The 25,178-nt window shown below is 40.7% G+C and overlaps 1 protein-coding gene across 12 annotated transcripts in view; it reads right to left on the bottom strand.

The window, feature by feature from the left end:
• The window catches only part of LOC115223846 (sugar phosphate exchanger 3), a 63,962-nt gene that overhangs the window by 237 nt on the left and 38,547 nt on the right, over positions 1 to 25,178 (bottom strand). For 2 of the 12 annotated variants that reach the window (XM_036513033.1, XM_036513037.1), the window contains 11 exons: positions 23,966 to 24,001; positions 21,926 to 21,961; positions 20,295 to 20,330; positions 15,081 to 15,178; positions 14,374 to 14,515; positions 12,871 to 12,896; positions 11,444 to 11,519; positions 8,455 to 8,565; positions 6,844 to 6,938; positions 4,183 to 4,248; positions 1 to 168 (listed from right to left, as the gene is read on the bottom strand). The exon at positions 1 to 168 is cut by the window's left edge and continues 237 nt beyond it. In XM_036513033.1, coding sequence (XP_036368926.1) covers positions 1 to 168; positions 4,183 to 4,248; positions 6,844 to 6,938; positions 8,455 to 8,565; positions 11,444 to 11,519; positions 12,871 to 12,896; positions 14,374 to 14,515; positions 15,081 to 15,178; positions 20,295 to 20,330; positions 21,926 to 21,961; positions 23,966 to 24,001 — 890 coding nt within the window. The remainder of the gene's footprint in view (positions 169 to 4,182; positions 4,249 to 6,843; positions 6,939 to 8,454; positions 8,566 to 11,443; positions 11,520 to 12,870; positions 12,897 to 14,373; positions 14,516 to 15,080; positions 15,179 to 20,294; positions 20,331 to 21,925; positions 21,962 to 23,965; positions 24,002 to 25,178) is intronic. The other 10 variants (XM_036513036.1, XM_029794531.2, XM_036513035.1 and 7 more) reach the window with 6 other exon arrangements.

The raw sequence follows: 25,178 nt of genomic DNA, 5'->3' as shown, positions 1-25,178 counted from the left end.
ATCGTATGAGGGTGGAGGATCACTGTAAGGGGCAGTGTTTTGTCTCTCACGAACCGGAGGGTCTACGGATACTTCAGCATCTGTGTTATTGCGTCGTTTACAACACGGCAAGGTTTCTCTTGCGTCTCGGATAAACATTGGCATTAGGCAAGCGATCGTGAGTACAGTCTGCAAAATATGACAAAATAAAAATGAAATACTGGGCATATTTAAGACAAATTTTTAAAAAATTTACTTGGCAAAATTTATAGAATGACTTAAAACCTACAAATTCCATGGATTGGCACTTATCAAACTGGTTTCAAATTAAGGGGATTACATTCACTCCTGCTCCAGAGCGTCGGCTGCGGGATCACTCCGAAAAGCTCTATCTGCGACGATTTCATCTCAATCGAAGGAGAGGGGTTTTCACCGTCCGGGTTGCGGATCCGTGGAATAAGCTGCCGGACGAGATAGTGAAGATGCCGACGACTGCTCGGTTCAAAGTCTCTCTGGACCAGAAATGGCCTGAACTCTTTGCATGAACACCCTCCCTGTACGTAAATCGGAGGAGAGGGGCTTTCTCCGTCCGGGTTGCGGATCCGTGGAATAAGCTGCTGGACGAGATAGTGAAGATGCTGATGACCGCTCGGTCCAAAGTCTCTCTTGACCAGAAATGGCCTGAACTCTTTGTGTGAACACCTTCCCTGTACGTAAATCGAAGGAGAGGGGCTTTCTCCGTCCGGGTTGCGGATCTGTGGAATAAGCTGCCGGACGAGATAGTGAAGATGCCGACGACCGCTCGGTTCAAAGTCTCTCTTGACCAGAAATGGCCTGAACTCTTTGCATGAACACCCTCCCTGTACGTAAATCGAAGGAGAGGGGCTTTCTCCGACCGGGTTGCGGATCCGTGGAATAAGCTGCCGGACGAGATAGTGAAGATGCCGACGACTGCTCGGTTCAAAGTCTCTCTTGACCAGAAATGGCCTGAACTCTTTGCATGAACACCCTCCCTGTACGTAAATCGAAGGAGAGGGGCTTTCTCCGTCCAGGTTGCGGATCCGTGGAATAAGCTGCCGGACGAGATAGTGAAGATGCTGACGACTGCTCGGTTCAAAGTCTCTCTTGACCAGAAATGGCCTGAACTCTTTGCATGAACACCCTCCCTGTACATAACTCCATGTCCCCCTACATGGCCTTGCTTTTTGCTTTTTGAGCCAAAAAATTAACTTAACTTAACTTAACTTGACTAAAATAATAAATAAAATTCTCACAGGATTGTTCTAGCCACTATTTCCTGAACTAACACCCCTGAGCCACTCTTATCTCTCTAACCTTCTTGTCCCAAACTAATATTTCTCATCAAGTCACAACTCCAATCCTATTTATCACTTTGTATATTTACCTCTCTTTCCATGACTAACCATGACTAACCATGTAGTACTCTCCTCTCATCATCATCATCATCATCATCGTTTAACGTCCGTTTTCCACGCTAACACGGGTTGGACTGTTCGACCGGGATCTGGGAAGCCAGGGGCTGCACCAGGCTCCAATCTTGATCTGGCAGAGTTTCTACAGCTGGATGCCCTTCCTAACGCCAACCACTCCGCGAGTGTAGTGGGTGCTTTTTACGTGCCACCTGCACAGGTGCCAGGGGGGGCCCGGCATCGGCCACGATCGGTTGGAGCTTTTAACGTGCCACCAGCACAGAAGCCAGTTGAGGCAGCGCTGGCAACGGCCACGTGCGGATGATGCTTTTTATGTGCCACCGGCACAGAAGCCAGTTGAGGCGGTGCTGGCAACAGCCACGTTCGGATGGTGCTTTTTATGTGCCACCGGCACAGAAGCCAGTGGAGGTGGCGCTGGCAACGGCCACGTTCGGATGGTGCTTTTTATGTGCCACCGGCACAGAAGCCAGCCAAGGCGGTGCTGGCAACGGCCACGTACGGATGGTGCTTTTTATGTGCCACCGGCACAGAAGCCAGTTGAGGCGGTGCTGGCAACGGCCACGTACGGATGGTGCTTTTTATGTGCCACCGGCACAGAAGCCAGCCAAGGCGGTGCTGGCAACGGCCACGTTCGGATGGTGCTTTTTATGTGCCATCAGCACAGAAGCCAGTTGAGGCGGCGCTGGCAACGGCCACGTACGGATGGTGCTTTTTATGTGCCACCGGCACAGAAGCCAGCCAAGGCGGTGCTGGCAACGGCCACGTTCGGATGGTGCTTTTTATGTGCCACCAGCACAGAAGCCAGTTGAGGCGGCGCTGGCAACGGCCACGTACGGATGGTGCTTTTTATGTGCCACCAGCACAGAAGCCAGTTGAGGCGGCGCTGGCAACGGCCACGTACGGATGGTGCTTTTTATGTGCCACCAGCACAGGTATCAGAACTACTATTTCCATTGATATTTATTTCGATGTTCATGTACATCGAAATAAATATCAATGGAAATACACATGCATAAATGTCCCACTTACTAACCCACAGTCTGCATCCCCTCTTGTTCTATGAGGATTTTGCTTTGGTACCCCATGTTATCTTCTTCCCAGCTACTCCCACCCACCATTATATGTAGGGGGTAACCATGTACCTTCTCTATAGAAGATACTCTGCTTATCAATAGCATAAAGTCACCTCTCTACTCTCTTAAATACTTTCCCCACATAGCTGAGAGGGCTTTTCCCCCTTTTCTTGATCCAAGGATTTTGCTTTGGTACCCCATGTTATCTTCTTCCCAGTTACCATTATATGTAGGGGGTAACTATGTACCTTTTCTATAGAAGTTGCTCTTCTTGTCAGTGGCATAAAGTCACCTCCCTACTCTCTTAAATACTCTCCCCACATAGCTGAGAGGGCTTTTCCCCTTTTCTTGTTCTGTGAGGGTTTTGCTTTGGTACCCCATCACTACCATATCATCTTCTTCCCAGCTAGTCCCATCCACCCTTATATATAGTGGAATAACCATGTATCTTCTCTACAGAAGGTATTTTGTTGACTTAAATTTGCTGTAAAAATGCCCTGGGATTATTGTTTATACATACTGGAAAAAAATATATAATGAACAACTTATTAAAACTTACTGAAGTTTTGAATTAAAATCTTCCACTGAAACTTAGTCATAGTTTATGTTTTGAACACTAGCTTAATGGTAACTAAGTTATTTTACTAAACCCTTTGTTATATTTAAAGTAATTGAAAGGAATAGAGAGCATCTCAAAATGAATACAATAACTCTTTCTCTATCCGCTCAGTCGAAGTCGACTCTCGGTCACTCGTTGGATCAGTGTCCTCCAGTCAGTTCTATCCTGGGCCGCTTCTTTCAGATTGGCCATGTCCATTCCGGTATCACTCCTGATGGTGTCAAGCCATCGGGTTCTTGGTCGGCCTCTTCCTCTCTTGCCACTGACCATTCCGAGCATGATGTCCTTCTCCAGGGATTCTCTCCGCATAATATGACCGAAATATGCCAATTTACGCACGATCAGCAGAGTGGATTTCGGAGGAGACTATTGCAATAGCAGAAGAGAGAAGAGGAGCAAAGATGACCAGAAGAAGGGATGAAGTGCGGCGCCTGAATGCAATGTTCCAACAGGCCACCAGGAAGGACAAAGAGAAATACTGGAATGAGGAATGTGCAAGGGCAGAGGAGGCATACAGGAAAGGGAACATGAGAGAACTATACCAACAATAACAAAAGGGTTAAATCTTTGTTCCTTGCTTATGAGGAGTTTGACCAAAGTTCTTCCACATTTTGCCTCTAGTGACACAGCAAACATCTATTCCTGTCTGCTACAACATCTCTAGAGTTTCTCCACACATACCTATTTCTTTACTACCCACAAGGGGCTAAACACAGAGAGGACAAACAAGGACAGACAAACGGACTAAGTCAATTATATCGACCCCAGTGTGTAACTGGTACTTATTTAATTGACCCCGAAAAATGAAAGGCAAAGTCGACCTCGGCAGAATTTGAACTCAGAACGTAACGGCAGACAAAATACGGCTACGCATTTCGCCCGGCGTGCTAACGAGTCTGCCAGCTCGCCGCCAGCTCTCCACACATACCTGTCCTCATGCCAGCGTTGATGGCGGCAACCTTAAGGTTTTGTACCCTCAGGGAGAGGAGAGAGTCTGGTGATGTCTTGGTTGTGTGGTGTTTATCTATGAAGAAGTATATCTTGTCAAAGAGCAACTTACCATGATCACAAACATGTAGAAGACCCATTCCCAGTTGTATGCGGTCTCAATGTAAGGTAGGGTAACCTGAAACAAATACAAGTTGATATATAAAGGGAGGTGAGTGAGTGAGTGAGTGAGAAAACAAGGGAGAGATGAGGAAACAGAGGGTGGGGCACTGTAGCCAAATTAACGTTTCATAATTAGGATAGCAATTACTGTAGACAAGTGGTTCTTAACCAGGGTCCATGTGACTCCTGGAGATCCACACAAGAAAAATAGAAAATTGGGGATCCGCAGTAGCATTTCAAGGGTCCATGAAAAATATTGATTTGGATGAGTTTATTACAGTGGAGGCGCATGGCTTAGTGGTTAGGATGTCAGCATCATGATGGTAAGATTGTGGTTTCGATTCCTGGACCGGGCAATGAATTGTGTTCTTGAGCAAAACACTTCATTTCATGTTGCTCCTGTCCACTCAGCTGGCAAAAATGAGTAACGCTGTGATGCACTGGCGTTCCTCCAGCTGGGGAACACATATGCCATAGAAACCGGGAAACTGGGCCCATGAGCCTGGCTAGGCTTTAAAAGGGCGCATTTATTTTTGTGGAGGTGCATGGCTTAGTGGTTAGGGTGTCAGCATCATGATGGTAAGATTGTGGTTTCGATTCCTGGACCGGGCAATGAATTGTGTTCTTGAGCAAAACACTTCATTTCATGTTGCTCCTGTCCACTCAGCTGGCAAAAATGAGTAATGCTGCGATGCACTGGCGTTCCTCCAGCTGGGGAACACATACACCATAGAAACTGGGAAACTGAGCCCATGAGCCTTGCTAGGCTTTAAAAGGGAGTATTTATTTATGTTTTATGGCAAATATAGAAATGAGAAGTACGTTTTATTTCATTTTATTTTAAGGTACTAGATACTTTTGTTTAGACAATTTAAGTTCATTTCATCATTCTGTTATAAGCACCAGGAAATTTAATAAAAGTTAATTTCTATTTGTGGAGGCGCGTGGTTTAGTGGTTAGGGTGTCAGCATCATGATCGTAAGATTGTAGTTTCGATTCCTGAACCATGCGACATATTGTGTCCTTGAGCAAAACACTTCATTTCATGTTGCTCCAGTTCACTCAGCTGGGTAACACATATGCCATACAAACCGGGAAACCGGGCCCATGAGCCTGGTTTGGCTTTAAAAGGGCGCATTTATTATTTTTATTGTATTTATAACAAGAAACAGTTTGGTTTCTTTCTCTACGTAAGTTCATCATCATCATCATCGTTTAACGTCCGTTCTCCATGCTAGCATGCGTTGGACGGTTCGACCGGGGATCTGGGAAGCCAGAAGGCTGCACCAGGCTCCAGTCTGATCTGGCAATGTTTCTACAGCTGGATGCCCTTCCTAACGCCAACCACTCCGTGAGTGTAGTGGATACTGTTTATGTGCCAACTGCACAGGTGCCAGGCAAGGCTGGCAACGGACACGGTCGGATTAGTGCATTTTAGGTGCCACCGGCACGGAAGCCAGTCGAGGCGGCACTGGCATCAGCCACGATTTGGATGGTGCTTTTTATGTGTCACCGTCACGGAAGCCAGTCGAGGCGGTGCTGGCATCGGCCACGAGTCAGATGGTGCTTTTTACGTATCTCCAGTCCAGGGGTCCTGGCTGGTTCAATTCGATTTCGATTTCGTGAAAAACAAAAGAGGAATTTTGAAAGAAGTATGTCTAAAATTAGTTTTTGAATATTGAAAAGCTATGGGGTCCAGAGTGAAAAAATAATCAAAGGGGTCCATAGGTAAAAGCTGGTTGAGAAACACTGCTATGGACTAAATAAGGCAGCATGTAGTCATGTTCACAAGTTGGCTTTATAGTGTTTCTATCAAGTCGTCAACTTTCCATTCTAAATGACCCATTTCGGAACCTCTGTGGCTGGTTGGAGTGAGAGAGTAGAATATTCTCAAACCAGAAGCCTGGCCTGAATGCTTGCAACTGAGTGGACTCCACTCACAGCATCCAAAGTGCCTGGTGGTGGTGTTAAACTGGTGGTGGTGGTGTGATACTGTCAGGTCTATCACCCAAGTAGGTCATAGCAGGATTTGAATTCAAGATGCAAAGAGCTGGAACAGATACTGTAGTGTCCAATCTGACATTCTATGAGTTCCACCAATCTACCACTTCGGATTAGTAACTTTTTTTATTGACCCTTATTCAATCGTAAACACACCAGCATCAGTTGTCAAGCGATGTTGGCGGGATAAACACAGACACACATATATATATATATACATATATACAATGGGCTTCTTTCAGTTTCCGTCTACCAAATCCACTCACAAGGCTTTGGTCGGCCCGAAGCTATAGAAGAAGACACTTGCCCAAGGTGCCGCGCAGTGGGACTGAACCCGGAACCAAGTGGTCGGTAAGCAAGCTACTTACCACTCAGCCACTCCTGCACCTATATAGGCTTCTTTCAGTTTCCGTCTACCAAATCCACTCACAAGACATTGGTCGGCCCGAAGCTATAGTAGAAGACACTTGCCCAAGGTGCCGCGCAGTGGGACTGAACCCGGAACCATGTGGTTGGTAAGCAAGCTACTTACCACACAGCCTCTCCTGCGCCTATATAAACTATAACAATTTCTACAACAATTCCAACAAAACAATAAAACAACACTCACCTGTCCAATAGCTGCACCGAGACTACCTGTTCCATCAATGATACCTGTGACTGTTGCAAGAGCCCGCTTGTTTTTTGACAACGTCTTCTGCTGTCCTGTTGAGGTAAAACAAAAAAAAAGGTCAATTCAGACACAATTACAAGCAATATGTTTAGTAGCAAGATTTGAACCATGTTTCTATTACATATCAGGTGTGTTAACAATTACATCCCAGAACACCTCTCATTTCATGTTTGTGTGTGTGTGTGTATGTGTGAATGCATGTACATGTGTATGTATGTGGTTGTGTGTTTGTGTCTCATCGCCTTGACATAACATGATAGTTGTAAGTTTTGAATTAAAATCTTACACCAAAACTTAGTCACAGGTATTTCATCTGTCTTTATGTTCTGAGTTCAAACTCCGCTGAGGTCGACTTTGCCTTTCATCCTTTCGGGGTCGATAAATTAAGTACCAGTTACACACTGGGGTCGATATAATCGACTTAATCCATTTGTGTGTCCTTGTTTGTCCCCTCCGCGTGCAGCCCCTTGTGGATAGTAAAGAAATAGGTATTTTGTCTGTATTTACATTCTGAGTTCAAACTCTGCCGAGGTCGACTTTGCCTTTAATCCTTTCAGGGTCAATAAATTAAGTACCAGTTACGCACTGGGGTCGATATAATCGACTTAATCCATTTGTGTGTCCTTGTTTGTCCCGTCCGCGTGTAGCCCCTTGTGGGTAGTAAAGAAATAGGTATTTTGTCTGTATTTACGTTCTGAGTTCAAACTCTGCCGAGGTCGACTTTGCCTTTCATCCTTTCGGGGTCAATAAATTAAGTACCAGTTACGCACTGGGGTCGATATAATCGACTTAATCCGTTTGTATGTCCTTGTTTGTCCCCTCTGTATTTAGCCCCTTGTGGGTAGTAAAGAAATAGGTATTTTGTCTGTATTCACGTTCTGAGTTCAAACTCCGCCGAGGTCGACTTTGCCTTTCATCCTTTCGGGGTCGATAAATTAAGTACCAGTTACACACTGGGGTCAATATAATCGACTTAATCCGTTTGTGTGTCCTTGTTTGTCCCCTCCGCGTGTAGCCCCTTGTGGGCAGTAAAGAAATAAGAAAACCTGCCTCATGCAGGCAGGGAAGAGTGGATGTTAAATGATGATGAAGATGATGATGATGGTTGTGATGGTGACAGGTAAAAGTTTGGAAGCACTCCGTCGGTTCCGACGACGAGGGTTCCGGTTGATCCGAATCAACGGAACAGCCTGCTCGTGAAATTAACGTGTAAGTGGTTGAGCACTCCACAGACACGTGTACCCTTAACGTAGTTCTCGGGGATATTCAGTGTGACACAGAGAGTGACAAGGCTGACCCTTTGAAATACAGGTACAACAGAAACAGGAAGTAAGAGTGAGAGAAAGTTGTGGTGAAAGAGTACAGCAGGGATCACCACCATCCCCTGCCGGAGCCTCGTGGAGCTTTAGGTGTTTTCGCTCAATAAACACTCACAACGCCCGGTCTGGGAATCGAAACCGCGATCCTACGACCGTGAGTCCGCTGCCCTAACCACTGGGCCATTGCGCCTCCACACGGGTAAAAGTACACTAGTGCTAATTAACTTACCTAGATCAGCAGAGATGGCAGCACTAATCAAACTAGCAACACCGCCAATAAATAAGCCACAAATCGACAGGATAAATGCATTCATATTTTTACTGACACTGGTCGGCAGGTCTAGACAAAGTAGAAACAAGAAATAGCAGTTAAAATATTTGTTGTAGCAGAAAGATAGGTATGTAGCTGCATACACGCATGCACACACACACACACACAGACACACATATGTAAATATTATCGGTTGTACACATGATGCGTTTAGTAACAGAGTGTCGTAAGTGCCACTCTGGCCATTTTCGAGGTTAGTATTTGATTTTCAAGGCGGCGAGCTGGCAGAAACGTTAGCACGCCGGACGGAATGCGCAGCGGTATTTCGTCTGCCGTTACATTCTGAGTTCAAATTACGCCGAGGTCGAATTTGCCTTTCATCCTTTCGGGGTTGATAAATAAAGTACCAGTTACGCACTGGGGTCGATATAATCGACTTAATCCGTTTGTATGTCCTTGTTTGTCCCCTCTGTATTTAGCCCCTTGTGGGTAGTAAAGAAATAGGTATTTCATCTGCCGTTACGTTCTGAGTTCAAATTCCGCCGAGGTCGACTTTGCCTTTCATCCTTTCGGGGTCGATAAATTAAGTACCAGTTGCACACTGGGGTCGATGTAATCGACTTAATATGTTTGTATGTCCTTGTTTGTCCCCTCTGTGTTTAGCCCCTTGTGGGTAGTAAAGAAATAGGTATTTCGTCTGCAGCTACGTTCTGAGTTCAAATTCTGCCGAGTCGACTTTGCCTTTCATCCTTTCGGGGTCGATAAATTAAGTACCAGTTGCACACTGGGGGCGATGTAATCGACTTAATCCGTTTGTATGTCCTTGTTTGTTTGTTCCCTCTGTGTTTAGCCCCTTGTGGGCAGTAAAGAAATAGGTATTTTGTCTGTATTTACATTCTGAGTTCAAATTCTGCCGAGTCCACTTTGCCTTTCATCCTTTCGGGGTCGATAAATAAAGTACCAGTTGCACACTGGGGGTCAATGTAATCGACTTAATCCGTTTGTATGTCCTTGTTTGTCCCCTCTGTGTTTAGCCCCTTGTGGGCTAAATAAAGAAATAAGTATTTAATTTTCTTTGTCTTGACGTCTAGAATCCGAAAAAGTTGGAAGGAAGAACCGGTGAGGCTTGCAATAAGACCGAAAATCCAACTGAAAAAAATTGTACTTTGACACTATTGACATGACGCTCACTCACCCAAATTCTTGGACCAGAAAGTTTAGTAACACACCATCGTAAGCACACATACTCAATCAATAACTTTGGTGTGGTCCCTGTATCATTTTTCGAGGTGTTATGGCTCATTCTCTAATATTCCTCATTACTATCGTAACGATAATGGGCTATTATCTTACTATCTTGTCTTACTTGCCTCTTAATTCATCATCATTGTTCGACCGTGGTCGAGACATTGGAATTTACCATGCTACGCCAGACTTCACGGTCCGTCATAGCATTACGGAGGTCCTGTTGCTGGATGCCTGTATCCCTGGAGATTACATCAGGGTAGGAGAGTGTGCGCCCTCTGGTATCGCGAGCAGATGGCCTTCAGAGGAGAAGAGTAGAAATTGCCTCGTTTTCAGCTCTACAACAATGTCCAACCAGTAACACCTGTGTCAGTGGGGTAGAAAGGGCTCCTTAGCTGCAGTGAAGGCAATCTGTCTAGGGCAGTGGTTTTCAACCAGGGTTCCGCCAGTACAGTCCAGGGGTTCCGCAAGAAGTTACAAAACTGCTAAAATCGACAGTAATTTTTAATTCTCCTGTGCAGATATGTGTGCATAAGACTATTAAATTATTGCACAGGGGTTCCTCGAGCCAGTGGAATGTTTCCTTGGGGTTCCGCTCCAGCAAAAAGTTTGAAAAGCACTGGTCTAGGGAGATAACCTTACAATAAATCACTCGGTCCATAGCTTAGAAATACTGGGTTGACGTCCAGCGGGAACAGCTTTGTTTCATGGAGGAGGAAAGACCTTCTTTAGTGCTTGGTTGTACAATGCTTTCCAATGTGTGTAGTAGCGGCGCGCGCACACATGATTAGCCATTTGAAAAGACTATGGAATTTACCTCTTAAAGATACTTACCTTGGTGCATTAAAGCAAAAACAATACCTCTGGGGTGGGGGTGGGGTCTGTATGTTTTTTTCTTTCTAGGTATTATGGCTAAAATATGCAATGCGATACACTGTTTCATAGTACCAGTATAGTCTACAAAAAGGCGTCGAGCTGGCAGAACCGTTAGCACGCCGGGCGAAATGCTTAGCGGTATTTCGTCTGCCGTTGCATTCTGAGCTCAAATTCCGCCAAGGTCGACTTTGCCTTTCATCCTTTCAGGGTCGATAGATTGAGTACCAGTTACGCACTGGGGTTGATGTAATCGACTTAATACCTTTGTCTGTCCTTGTTTGTCCCCTCTATGTTTAGCCCCTTGTGGGTAATAAAGAAATAGGTATAGTCTACAAAATGAGAAAGACACAGTTATTGTTGCATCTTTCAGATGCATACATGAATAAATAATTTTACCAAGGTGGAATGATTAGAAGAGGTCTTCACAGTCACTCTAAGACTAAAACCAGCTTCCTGACTTTATTCCTTGCCAAGATATTACATTCCGAAAGTCGTGAAGCTTTGACTGCATTGTTCTTGGTTTTTAAGCTTTGGTGCTTATGATGGTCTGTTACTAAACACCTCACATATATATAGTGTGTGTGTTTTGCTTACACTCTTATTTGCTGCAGGATAGTATCCCTACACAATGCCAAGTATTAAATAACACTAAATGCCCCATATCAGGTAATATAACTAGTCTTGGATGACTGAGGATGTCATGCGGTCGATTTGTTTGACTAAAAACCCTTGAAGGCAGTGCTTTAGCATGGCCAGAGTCAAATGATTGAAACAAGAAAAAAATAAAAAAATAAAAGAATAGTGAATAAATTGAATAATTACTTACAGGAATAGAGAACAAGAGATGGTATAGCGAAAATCAACATCGGTACAACTACGATTCCTCGTCTCCCAATACGATCCTGAACATTTGGAAAATACAAAGACAAAAATAAATAGAAGAATAACAAAAGTATATAAATAAATGAAAAAAAAAACAGATGAATGATAAAAAAAACTGGGGTTCATATGATCCTTGTGGGGGCCTTATAAGATTTTCTTGTTAAAATAAACATACAATAAACTGGTTGTACTTCTGTAATACACAAAACATTTCAACAATCTTGAAATGCAATTCCTAATAATCTCTAAATATATAAAGCTGAAGTTGTCTGTGTATGGTAGGTTTGGTAGCCTTCAACTAACACTATCTCCTCCGAGACTCTGCGGCGCAAGTTGACCAAAATTGAGAGTATGATAGAAGAAGGCTTGCTCTTCCTTCCGTAGAAGAAAAAATTCAAATCAGACCATGTTAACACCAAGAATTATTTACATCAAACAGCTGCTTTTTTTTCTATGAAAATCCTTATTTTTTACGATTTTTTTACTGCTGTGTCGCCATTTTTCGGTGTATTTCAACCAGAAAAATATTCACTTAAAGAGAATAACAAGCTACATAATGCAAAATTTTTACTTTTCAAAAATTCCAATTCTAAAGGGTCGAAACAAACCCGAGCAATGCCAGGCTATACTGCTAGTATATATATAAAGTTGTCTGTGTGTGGCAGGTTTTGTAGCCTTCAACTAACGCTATCTCCTCCGAGACCCTGCGGCGCAAGTTGACCAAAATTGAGAGTATGATAGAAGAAGGCTTGCTTTTCCTTCCGTAGAAGAAAAAATTCAAATCAGACTATGTTAATACCAAGAATTATTTACATCAAACAGCTGCTTTTTTTTCTATGAAAATCCCTATTTTTTATGATTTTTTGACTGCTGTGTCGCCACTTTTCGGTGTATTTCAACCAGAAAAATGTTCACTTAAAGAGAATAACAAGCTACATAATGCAAAATTTTTACTTTTCAAAAATTCCAATTCTAAAGGGTCGAAACAAACCCGAGCAACGCTGGGCAATACTGCTACTATCTAATAAAAATATAAAATGATTTTTTTAATTATATAAATATAATTTTTTAAGCACTGAATGGTTATGAGGGTCCATATGAGTAAAACAGGAATCAAAAGGATCCATAGGTAAAAAAGGGTTGAAAAATATTGCTCTATATGGCTGCTTGATTTACTAGAAGTAGCAGTCAAATCTCCCTCAAAATACACCCTCATATTGTCTTGAGAAAAAGAGAAGTTACACTGGTTTAATATAGTATTAGACAAATTAGATCTTTACAGGGATGATCGTGGCTGGAATGTTTTAAATCAAGGTCTATTTAATCAGGGTTGACCTGAGGCCAAACAACAACGGTAGTAGTGATACTCACAGATACATATCCTGCAACAGTTCCACCTGAAAGAGATAGAACAAAACAATAATAAAAGAAATGAAACAGATGTAAAAAAATTTTTTAAATGCCAAAAACTTAAGTTTTTATATTTGTTCTGGATCTTTATATTCTGAGTTCAAATCCCATCGAAGTCAACTTTGTCTTTCATCCTTCCTGGGTTGGTAAAATAAAGAACCAGTCAAACACTAGGGTTGATCATCATCATCATCATTGTTTAATGTCCGTTTTCCATGCTGGCATGGGTTGGACGGTTCGACCGGGGTCTGAGAAGCCAGGAGGCTGCCCCAGGCTCCAGTCTGATCTGACAGAGTTTCTACAGTTGGACGCCCTTCCTAACGCCAACCACTCCGTGAGTGTAGTGGATGCTTTTTACGTGCCAGGGGAGGCTGGCAGTGGCCACGATCGGTTGGTGCTTTTTACGTGCCACCGGCACAGAAGCCAGTCAGAACAAATTCCTGCTTTACAATTTCGGACCAAAAGAATCATAAGAGCACTGGAAAAAATATCCTGTGAAGAATGTTTCTTCTGGTCTACTTCCCATGCTTACAAAGGTCAAATGAAATGTGTTGAGTCAGGCTTCAAAAGTCAGGGATGCTCATCTTGTCAAGGAAGGTTGAGAAACAAATGACATCACAGCTTGTATGATGTGACGGTAATGTTTCTTTATGATTAGACAATCTGATACATGCATACACAGACACACACATACATGCACACACACATACATACACACACACACTGACACACATAATCATTTAACATCTGTTTCCCTTGATGGCATATAGGGAGCTTGCTTCCAAGCTACATGGTTTCGGGTTCAATCCCACTGCGTGGCACTTTGGGTAGGCGTCTTCCTCTATAGCCCCGAGCCGACCGGAGCTTTGTGATTGAATTCGGTAGGTGGAAGTTACTGCCGTGTGTGTATGTGTGCGTATAGCTGCTCAGTGCCTCTCCGAAAGAGAGAGAGAGGGATATACTCACATACATGCCGGTGGCACGTAAAAAGCACCATCCGTTCGTGGCCGTTGCCAGCCTCGCCTGGCTTCCGTGCCGGTGACACGTAAAGAGCACCATCCGTCCGTGGCCGTTTGCCAGCCCCGTCTGGCACATAAAAAGCACCCACTACACTCACAGAGTGGTTGGCGTTAGGAAGGGCATCCAGCCATAGAAACACTGCCAGATCACACTGGGCCTGGTGCAGCCTTCTGGCTTCCCAGACCCCAGTTGAACCGTTCAACCCATGCTAGCATGGAAAGCGGACGTTAAATGATGATGATGATACAAACACACATGCACACACACACACAAACATTCATACACACACAAGCTTCTCTCCTTTTAGTTTGGCTTACAAATCACCTCTTAAGGCTTTATATGAATATACATGTCTGTCTGTCTATCTATCTATCTATACACACATACACATACATTCATACACACATACATGCAATAAAGCCTCATTAAAATCTAGTAACTTACCTATAATACCACCAACGTCATACCAGATAGATATCTTGTCTGCCGTATCCTCTGACCAGTGGAAGTTGCGGTCAAGGTAGAGGGGTAACCAAAAGAAGAAAGAGTAATTCACCAGCTTCAGGAAGGCATACGCAAAGGCACACTGCAACAAGACATCAGAAAAAATAAACATGTTAAAAAAGAAAGCAAAATTATATGAGGCAGTATTTAGATCTAGAGGCAGAGTCTCTTCTGGAAACTAATACAATCTATAACTGCAGAGGATAGACATTAACCCTTTAGTGTTCAGATTATTCTATCAAACACAATGCTTATTGATTCACATTGATTTGAATTAATTATGCATTATCTCATATCTTCAAGATCTTGATGGTGTAATTACCTAATGTAGAATAACATTGTAGGGTAGGTGTGAGAGCCTGGATCTGGTCAGTTTGAACATAAAACAGATTAACTATTTTGGCCGGATATGGCCAGTTTAAATACTAAAGGGTTAAATGGTGATTATGTTGTGTGTGTGTGAGGGGGAGAGAGAGTGTGGTGGGGGGTGGGCATAGAAACATTTTCTGTAGTCATGTTAATGTGAAATGTGGACCTCTTGGAGAAATTGTTAAAATACCATCACTGATAACAGACATCCACCTTCTAAATTTTTGACAGAATAACCTGACTGCTAAAGGGTCAAATAGTACCGAATTAAGACTCACCAAAAGAACCCCAGGCAACATGAAGGCATCCAAAAATCTTATAGCTTCATCTTTGTCTTCATCCTCTTCTTCAGGAATCTCTTCCGGAAGTAGAGGATCTGCAAATATAATACATACATTTCATTACAAGAGGTGTGTAGAAAATAAAAAAAAAAAGCTGCTTTTTCTTTAGCATTGTCTTATTATAGGCTCATGTTTTTTTGATCTGCTTTGGCCTGCACAACATAAAAGCCTTTCCAATCTGGCCCACCTCTGATAAATAAAAGCTGACTTTGCTCTATTTTGTTGCACCAGCAATAGAACAATTGTTTGTTCCTTCTTGAGCTATGTCTGGCTCATAAGGGCCGGTTTCCCAGTTTCCTTGGCATATAAGTTCCCTACCTGTACATAAAGCTTATCTGGGAGACTAAACTATATCATGATTAATATAAGGTTGTCCCAAAAGTTCGTAGAAAGTCTTGGAAAATAATGGTCTTTATTTTGAGGAATAATTTTTGTTGTTTTTGTTAGTACTTGGCGAGTAAAAATTCAATTTTCGCAAGTGTTTACGAACTTTTGGGACAACCTAATAGTAACCAATATTTCACCAAGCTACATACTATTCAGAAATGATCTAAATACTGCCTCAAAGTGTTATGTAGGGCCACACAATTCACCCCACCAAATGGTTAGAGTTTGTTTGTTCCTTCTCAAGCCATACCTGACTCATAAGAGCCTGTTTCCCGGTTTCCTTGGCGTATAGGTTCCCCACCTGGACGGGACGCCGGTCCGTCGCAGGTGAGCTGCAAGACACAGGAGGAAAGAGTGAGAGAAATTTGTGGCAAAAGAGTCAGCAGAAGTTCACCATTTCCTTCTGCCAGAGCTGCGTGGAGCTTATATACCCTTGCACCTTTTATGCCATCAAATATGGTAAACAGCATGACAAATTAATATAAATGTAGACAAGGTCGATAAAGGACGTTTTGCTAGAGATCACCTTTGAAATCATGTATTTAAATGACTTTTCAAAAATACTTTATTATATTGTTGTATTTAGGAATGGTCATTTTGCCAGTTTAGCCAATAAAAACACACGCACTATATATTTGGTGTTACTTTGCTTCAGTGTTATTTATTTTTTTACATTAATCTTAATCTTATTTCGGAGTGTGACAAAAGAACTCTGTCCGAAATAAGATTAAGATTAATGTAAAAAATAAATAACACTGAAGCAAAGTAACACCAAATATATAGTGCGTGTGTTTTTATTGGCTAAACTGGCAAAATGACCATTCCGAAATACAACAATATCTGTTTCAACACACAACTTCACATAAAAAATCTTGCATAACGAATATATAAAATTCTCTTAATTTATTATAATTTGTCATATAATTTTATATTGTAACATATTTTAGAATAGATTTTAGAGTTTCAGTCTATTTTGTACAACATATGCTGGTGAAAATAAGTTTTAGCCAAAACTTTAATAAACGATAGGCGCAGGAGTGGCTGTGTGGTAAGTAGCTTGCTAACCAACTACATGGTTCCGGGTTCAGTCCCACTGCGAGGCATCTTGGGCAAGTGTCTTCTGCTATAGCCCCGGGCCGACCAATGCCTTGTGAGTGGATTTGGTAGACGGAAACTGAAAGAAGCCTGTCGTATATATGTATATATATGTATGTGTGCGTATGTGTTTGTGTGTCTGTGTTTGTCCCCCTAGCATTGCTTGACAACCGATGCTGGTGTGTTTACGTCCCCGTTACTTAACGGTTCGGCCAAAGAGACCGATAGAATAAGTACTGGGCTTACAAAGAATAAGTCCCGGGGGTCGATTTGCTCGACTAAAGGCAGTGCTCCAGCATGGCCACAGTCAAATGACTGAAACAAGTAAAAGAGTAAAGAGTAAAGAGATAGATTAACGATAAGACAGGGACATAAAATAGAAATAGATCAGGTAATGACTGACAGGCATGGCTATGTGGTTAATAAACACACTTTGCAATCACAAGGTTTTGGGTTCAGTCCCACTGTGTGGCACTTTGGGCAAATGTCTAATTATAGCTTATAATCTCTGGCTGGCCAATGTTTTGTGATTGGATTTGGCAGATGGACACTGTGTCGAAATCCATCATATAAGATATATGTGTGTGTGTGTGAGTGTATGTTTGTGGGTGTCGTTGCATTTGTTTTTGATTTTGTTGACTACACAGTATAGTAGGGTCTGTTGGGCACTGTCTGTGAGAAAAACAGCACCATGATGCAATTCACTCTGCCAGAAATTTGGTCCAATACAAACATTTCAGTGTGTTTGGATGTCAATCTGAGGACAGGGCATGTCCCTAAACCATGTACCGAGTGTGGTAAAAATCAAACATCCGGTCAACATCATGGTGTTTGGAGTGATCACTAGTGATGGTGACATTATGCCACCATTCATCTTCCCACACAGCCTCAGACTCAACACAAAGACCTACATCAAGTGCCTGGAAGAGGTAGTGCTGCCCTGGGTCATGAGGACGGTTTCTGGAAGACCCTATGTCTGGCAACAAGACTCTGTACCATGCCACACAAGTAAGAGAACCCAGTCATGGTTGTCAGACAATTTCTGCAATCACATCACTCCTTACATCTGGTCCCCTAACTCCTCAACCTACAACCCCCTTGATTATTATGTGTGGGGTGCAGTTGAGCGAGAGACCAACAAACTCCTTGGCAAGGATTATGGCAGCATCCACCAACTTAAACAAGGAGACTGTCCAGAAGAGTTGCAGGAGATTCCAAAGTCGTCTGGAGGCCATGGTCGAAGCCAATGGCGATTTTATTGAATGAATTTACTCTTTAGTATTCCAAGATATTTTTATGTAATTTTGGTAAATATATCTGTTAAAATGAGATGTCAGTGTTATTTTCATTTCCGGGGAATTTAGACGACAATTTATTCTCCGTACCCTGTATATATCTCATAGGTTATATAGGTAATGCGTGCATGTTTGTCAGTACATGTGTACATGTATTTACATGTAGGTGCGTGTGCATGCACATACTGAATGTGAAATGTGCGTAAACGTACGTGTATATGTGTGCGTACGTCTGTGCATGCACATGCATGCGAATGACTAAATATATATAAATAGGTATATTTTAAGGGCTAAAAACCACTATGTGGACAACCATATGCTAGAAAGAAATCACCTACGATCAAACTACATAGAAAGAATGTTCTCTAGAGAAAATTCAGCGGACATCAAAACAATAGGCGGGCAAGACAGATGAAAATTATATAAAAATCAAGATGCGATTAATTCTTGATTTTTATATAATTTTCATCTGTATTGCCCGCCTATTGTTCTGGTGTCCGCTGAATTTTCTCTAGAGAACATTCTTTCTTTGTAGTTTGATCATAGGTGATCTATTTCTAGCATATGGCTGTCCACATAGTGGTTTTTAGCCCTTAAAATATACACATGTATTAGAATTTTCTCTGATTTTTCTGATTTTTGTATGCTAGGCTACTGGTTTTAAATTGATATTAATTAAATTAATATTCAATTTATCTCCCTTGTTATTTATATATATATATATATATATATATATACGTTTGTGTATGGTATGTATATGTGTACAAATATATATACATGTATGAGTAGGTGTATATATGTAGGTTATCTTCATGCACACATGCATATTAATTCAATGAATGCAAAAGAACAGAATCAACGGTCAATAAGATGCATGCAAAACACCAGACATCTCACCTTAGTCACCATTTCCTTTCATTCAAAATGTTAGTCACTGTGCCAAATGTTAAAAAACCATATCTTTATCTACATCACTGATATCATCCTTACATTTACTGTTGCATATCTGATATCAAACTTACAACACTGGATGAACAATACTTGGTGGGTGGGTGGATATCTGTCTATCTATAGCTAGCTGTCTGTCTGTCCATCTCTCTCTCTATCTATCTATCTAGCTACATATATATATATATATATATATATATATATATCACCGTGACCGACCAGGCTATCAGATGTTGCTACACATCGCTCGTCACAATGCGCTTCGCATTGTTTCAGCCTTCAAATGATGCCACCCCGCTGGCTAAGTGAGCAGGCCAACAGAAGAAAGAGTGAGAGAAAGTTATAGCGAAAGAGTACAGCAGAGATCGCCACCACCCCCATGCCGGAGCCTCGTGGAGCTTTAGGTGTTTTCACTCAATAAACACTCACAGCGCCCAGTCTGGGAATCAAAACCGCGATCCTGCAACCGTGAGTCCACTGCCCTAACCACTGGGCCATTGCGCCTCCACACACACATATATATATACATAAACACAAGGCATTGTGGAAAAGTTCCGGGCTATAGGTAAAAGAAAATAAAGGAGGATCAGTTAATTCTGATTTTAGTCAACATATTTCCCTCTCTGATTCACAGACTTATTGCAGAGGTTCTTCAGTTTTTCTAAGCCCTGTAAAAGAACTTGGAAACTTGGGCCTCCAACCAGGCCCAACATGCTTTACAAATCAATATCAATACATGTGTTAAGATAACACGGTGCTTTCAAGATTGATGACGATGAATCTCAAACAGTATGGAATGGTCACAATTCTTCCTTCCCAGCCACACCGTTTCTCTTTAAGTAACATCAAATGATAATGTTGGAGTATGGGGAACTGTGAAGATGCATGACCTTGTGCAATGGTCCACAAAGAGTGGCAGAACACAAGATGGAAGAAAACCTGTTTAACCCTTTCGTTACTGAATTTATTTTGAGATGCTCAGTGTTTCTTCCAATTATTTTAAATATAACAAAGAATTAAGTAAAATAACATCGTTATCATTAAGCTAGAGTTAGGGATGTAAATTGTGACTAAGCTTTGGTGGAAGATTTTAAGTCAAAACTTTTGAAAACCAGACATTTGTACTAAAGAGCCAGAGCCGGTTTCAGCCGGGTTGGTAACGAAAGGGTTAAACCAAGTACAGAAGATAAAAGAAAATGTAAAAATGATGGTGTTGAGGATCATGATGCTGATGATGATGGTTGCTGTGGTGATGATGATTATGATTATGATGACTTAAACTAGATATTAGAACAAACCATTTTTTCTTTTAAAATTGCATTCACAGAAGAAAAAAAATAAAACATGCGAAACATGGATTTCAAAATACAATATTCAAATAAGAATATATTTTAGGGGTTAGAGATTAGTTTTGGCTTTTACTTACCACTCTCAGTGTAAGAACAATGTGGGGACATAACATCTGATGTTAGGAGGAAATAAACAAATAAATATATAAGAGGACACGGAGAGTTAAAGGGAAAAAGAGAAAGAAAGGGAAAAAGAGAAAGAAACATATTTTAGTGATGAGAGGAGTTGATCAAGAAATCTATGTTGCTATAGCAACAGTTCTTAACTTGCACATTATCATAATTTACTGTTGCTACGTTAGAAATCATTAATTACTATGTTATTGTGGTTGTTGTGGAAGAATAATTAGTACATCAGACAAAAAGTTTGGAGCCTGGTGCAGCCATCTGGTTCACCAGCCCTCAGTCAAAATCGTCCAATGATATATATACATGTATGAGTATGTGTATGTATATATATGTGGGTTATCTTCATGCACGCATTCATATCAATTCAATAAATGCATAAGAGCAGAATCAATATATATATAATTAATAATAAAATATTAGGGAATAAATCCAAACTTAATTGTTAAGTTCTATGTTTCTAGTTTGATAATAGAGTTTATTATAAGTAAAATTATTATATTATTTATATCTTAAAAATATTGTTTAAATATTTCTGCTTATATTTTAGATATTTCAATTACCTGAAGATTGACTGTAACCATAACTCGAATTATTACGAATTGGACAGCCATGAAACGATCGTAGTGTTTTACTCATTATCTTTTATTAAACTTTTAATACTTTTGATATATATTTAAAATAATATAAATTAATTAATTTTATGTATTGGCTTAAGTTTTTCATTGTTTGATTTGCCTAATAGTGGTTTTATCTCTAATTTAATATAATATATATATATATATATATATATATGTGTGTGTGTGTGTGTGTGTAAATATACAAATATATATATATATAGATATGTGCAAATATATAAATATATATAGTTGAATTTTATAGAAAAACTAAAGACGGAGACAGGTGTATGAACAACAGCAGGTGTGTTAGTCTGATGCTCGGGAAAGTGGGAAAGTCTTTTATATTTCGAGCCTATGCTCTTCAACAGAAAGGAATAAGAGAAAATAAACAGAGAGAGAATAAAAAACTTGTGGATTTAGCGATCAAGCATGGTGACTGGTTATGTACACACACACATATATATATGTATAAGTATATATATATATATATATAGTTAATCCAAACAAGAAAACACAGAAAAAAAACACAGCAACGCAGGACGTGGAACAATTAAAGTATTATTGACGCTCAGGAAAGAAGGGAAGGAGGGTTTAACGTTTCGAGCGGAGCTCTTCGTTGGAAACAAGGAGAAGGAAAGATGCTCAAGAGATCACACGTATATATATATATATATATATATATATATATATATATATATATATACGTGTGTGTGTGTGTGTGTGTAAATATTAATTGATAAGCCATATGAAATAAATGACATGGCCACATCAAAATGATGATGATAATAATGAAGATGATGATTACAATAACTTGAACCAGTAATTAGAACAAACCATTTTTTTTTCTTTTAAAATTGCATTCACAGAAAAAAAATAAAGCATGCGAAACAAGGATTTCAAAATACAATATTCAAATAAGAATATATTTTAGGGGTTAGAGATTAGTTTTGGCTTTTACTTACCACTCTCAGTGTAAGAACAATGTGGGGCCATAACATCTGATGTTAGGAGGAAATAAACAAATAAATATATGAGAGGACACGGAGGGTTAAAGGGAAAAAGAGAAAGAAACATATTTTAGTGACGAGAGGAGTTGATGAAGAAATCTATGTCGCTATAGCAACAGTTCTGAACTTGCATATTATTATAATTTAATGTTGCTACATTAGAAATCATTATTATGTATGTTATTGTAGTTGTTGTGGAAGAATAATTAGCACATCAGACAAAATGATTTGTGGCTTTTCTTCTGATTATCTTACTCTCTGAGTTCAAATCGTGCCAAAGTCAACTCTGCTTTTCCTCTTTCTAGGGTCGATAGAATATATGTAATTAACTAGCATGGAAAGCGGACGTTAAATGATGATGATGATGATGATATCAAGTAGTTGATATCGTCTGTTAATTAGGGTCCCTAATGAGCAGTGGTGATGGATGTTTGGAACACATAGCAGCCTGAGAAAGAAAGTGGGGAGGAAAAGTCATAGAAACTTATTATAGGTGCAGGAGTAGCTGTGTGGTAAGTAGCTTGCTAACCAGCCACATGGTTCCGGGTTCAGTCCCACTGTGTGGCATCTTGGGCAAGTGACTTCTGCTATAGCCCCGGGCCGACCAAAGCCTTGTGAGTGGATTTGGTAGACAGAAACTGAAAGAAGCCTGTCGTATATATGTATATATAAGTGTGTGTGTGTGTGTGTGTGTGTCTGTGTTTGTTCCCTTAGCATTGCTTGACAACCGATGCTGGTGTGTTTATGTCCCCGTCACTTAGCGGTTCGGCAAAAAAAAAGCAATAGAATAATTACTGGGGGCTTACAAAGAATAAGATTTGCTCGACTAAAGGCGGTGCTCCAGCATGGCCGCAGTCAAATGACTGAAACAAATAAAAAAAAAAAATCCCACATGGTAACAAAGTTTCTTTCACTGTATGAAGGGCAAAGTGTATGATGCCTGTGTATGAAGTTTGATGTTGCGTAGTCAAAAAAAAGGGCATTCAATGTGGAAAATGTGCGAAGATTAGGAAAGAAATTAGGTGAGCATGCTCCAATGGATGTGTCATGTAACAGCATGCATGAGCGATGGAGAATAGATGAGTTGAGTTGTAGTGTACAAGAGGGACTATGGAGGTGGTACAGATATATGATGATGGTGGGGACAAAAAAATTACAACAAATTAAAGTGGAAGGAACCTTTGCAAAAATAAAACCACAGAAGGCATTGGATAAAGTGGTGACGTCTAATTTCAGGAAGCAGAATCTCCTCAAAGAGATGGCGATGGACCACAATGAGGAACAAAACACTAGATGGAAGAAAACCCATCCAAACCAAGTAAGTACAGAATATAAGAAAAAAAAAAAAATGGGGATGATGATGATGATGATGAGGATGCTGATGATGATGGTGCTGGTGGTAATGACGATGACGATGATGATTATGGTAACTTAACCCTTTAGCATTCAGATTACTCTGTTAAATGTAATATTTTTCACTCAAATTGTTTTGAATTAATCATGCATTATCTTATAGTTTTGAGGTTTCAATTATGTGATTGTTTATTTTCAGAATGGCATTGTAGGTTAGGAGTGAGAGGCTAGATATCACCAGTTTGAATATAAAATATGTAGAATATATTGGGCCGGATTTGGCCGGTTTAAACACTACAGGGTTAAACTAGAAATTAGCACAAACCATTTTTTGAAAATTACTATTTTTAAAATCTCACAACGTGAGATATTCAGCAACAGTACTTATATTTTCAAACAAGGGAATCTATACAAGGACACAGATTGTGTCGTGTAGCCAGCTGGAGACGACATCTCCTGGGGCTAAAATTACAGCAACATTAGTCCTCAACCAGGACTGCCATGTTATGTTGGCAAACAATCTTTACTACGAACCATTTTTCCTTTTAAAATTGCATTCACAGAAAAACAAAGCATGCGAAACAAAGATTTCAAAATAATAATATATTTTAGGGGTTAGAATTTAGTTTTGGTTTTACTTACCACTCTCAGTGTAAGAACAATGTGGGGACATAACATCTGATGTTAGGAGGAAATAAATAAATAAATATATAAAAGGGTAAAGAAGGTTAAAGGGGAAAACAAATAAGCAACTATACTTTAGCGATGGGAGGAGTGATGAAGAAATGTATGTTACTATAGCAACAGCTCTTAACTTGCACATTATCGTAATTTATCGTTGTTACATTAGAAATCATTATTTACTATGTTATTGTGGTTGTTGTGGAAGAATAATTAGCATTGGTTTTTCTTCTGAATCTCTTACCTTCTGAGTTCAAATCCTGTAGTAGGCAACTTTGCTATGCATCGTTTCAGGGTTGATAAAATATATATCAAATGGATGTCTTATAAAAATATTCTGCACAAACAATAACAGCCATACCAACAATCAAATACACCTCCATCGTCGGCTGCTCCACGCATATCACTATGGTTTCAACACCTGGACAGTACCACTCAATCCAGCGGTGTCAACAGCACTAAAATAAGTGTTGTTTGGGAACAAAGATACCTTAGATATCACCACATTCATTCGATCTTAATTCTAGGAAGGATTAAACATTAACATTATTAATCAATCTACAAGAAAAATACACATTTACCCTATGTACAAAAACAGTATCAGTAAATTAATTCAATAAGTAATCCTATAACTAACTCTTTAATTATCTAGTCCCCACTCCACTTTCAAACTGCTGGCCTTGAAGCTAAATCAGAAACACCAGCGTCGCCTTACTAGCACTTGAGCCCCATGCTAGTAGGGTGCTAAAGAGCACCAACCAAGCATGATCGTTGCCAGAGCAGCAAACTGGCTTCCATGCTAGTGGCACGTAAAAGGGACCATTTGAGCGTGACCGTTACCAGCATCACCTTACTGGCACCTGTGCCGGTGGCATGTGTAAAAAGATTCAAGAAAGGTTGTTGCCAGTACCACCTGACTGGCCCCTTGCCGGTGGCACATAAAAGCACCCACTACACTCTCGGAGTGGTTGGCATTAGGAAGTGCATCCAGCTGTAGAAACTCTGCCAGATCAAGACAGGAGCCTGGTGCAGCCATCTGGTTCACCAGCCCGCAGTCAAACTTGTGAGGCAAATACCAACTTGATAACAAAAAAGTTGGTTCCTTTACTGGATTCCTAAAAGTTCTTTAATATTTTCAAAATTAACTGCAAAACCACAGGCTGCGTATTCCATT

This window comes from Octopus sinensis, linkage group LG24 (assembly GCF_006345805.1).
Source record: "Octopus sinensis linkage group LG24, ASM634580v1, whole genome shotgun sequence".
Classification (NCBI taxonomy): Eukaryota; Metazoa; Mollusca; class Cephalopoda; order Octopoda; family Octopodidae; genus Octopus; species Octopus sinensis.
The sequence above is the reverse complement of the archived record's forward strand: the minus strand, read 5'-3'. Positions and strand labels throughout refer to the sequence as shown.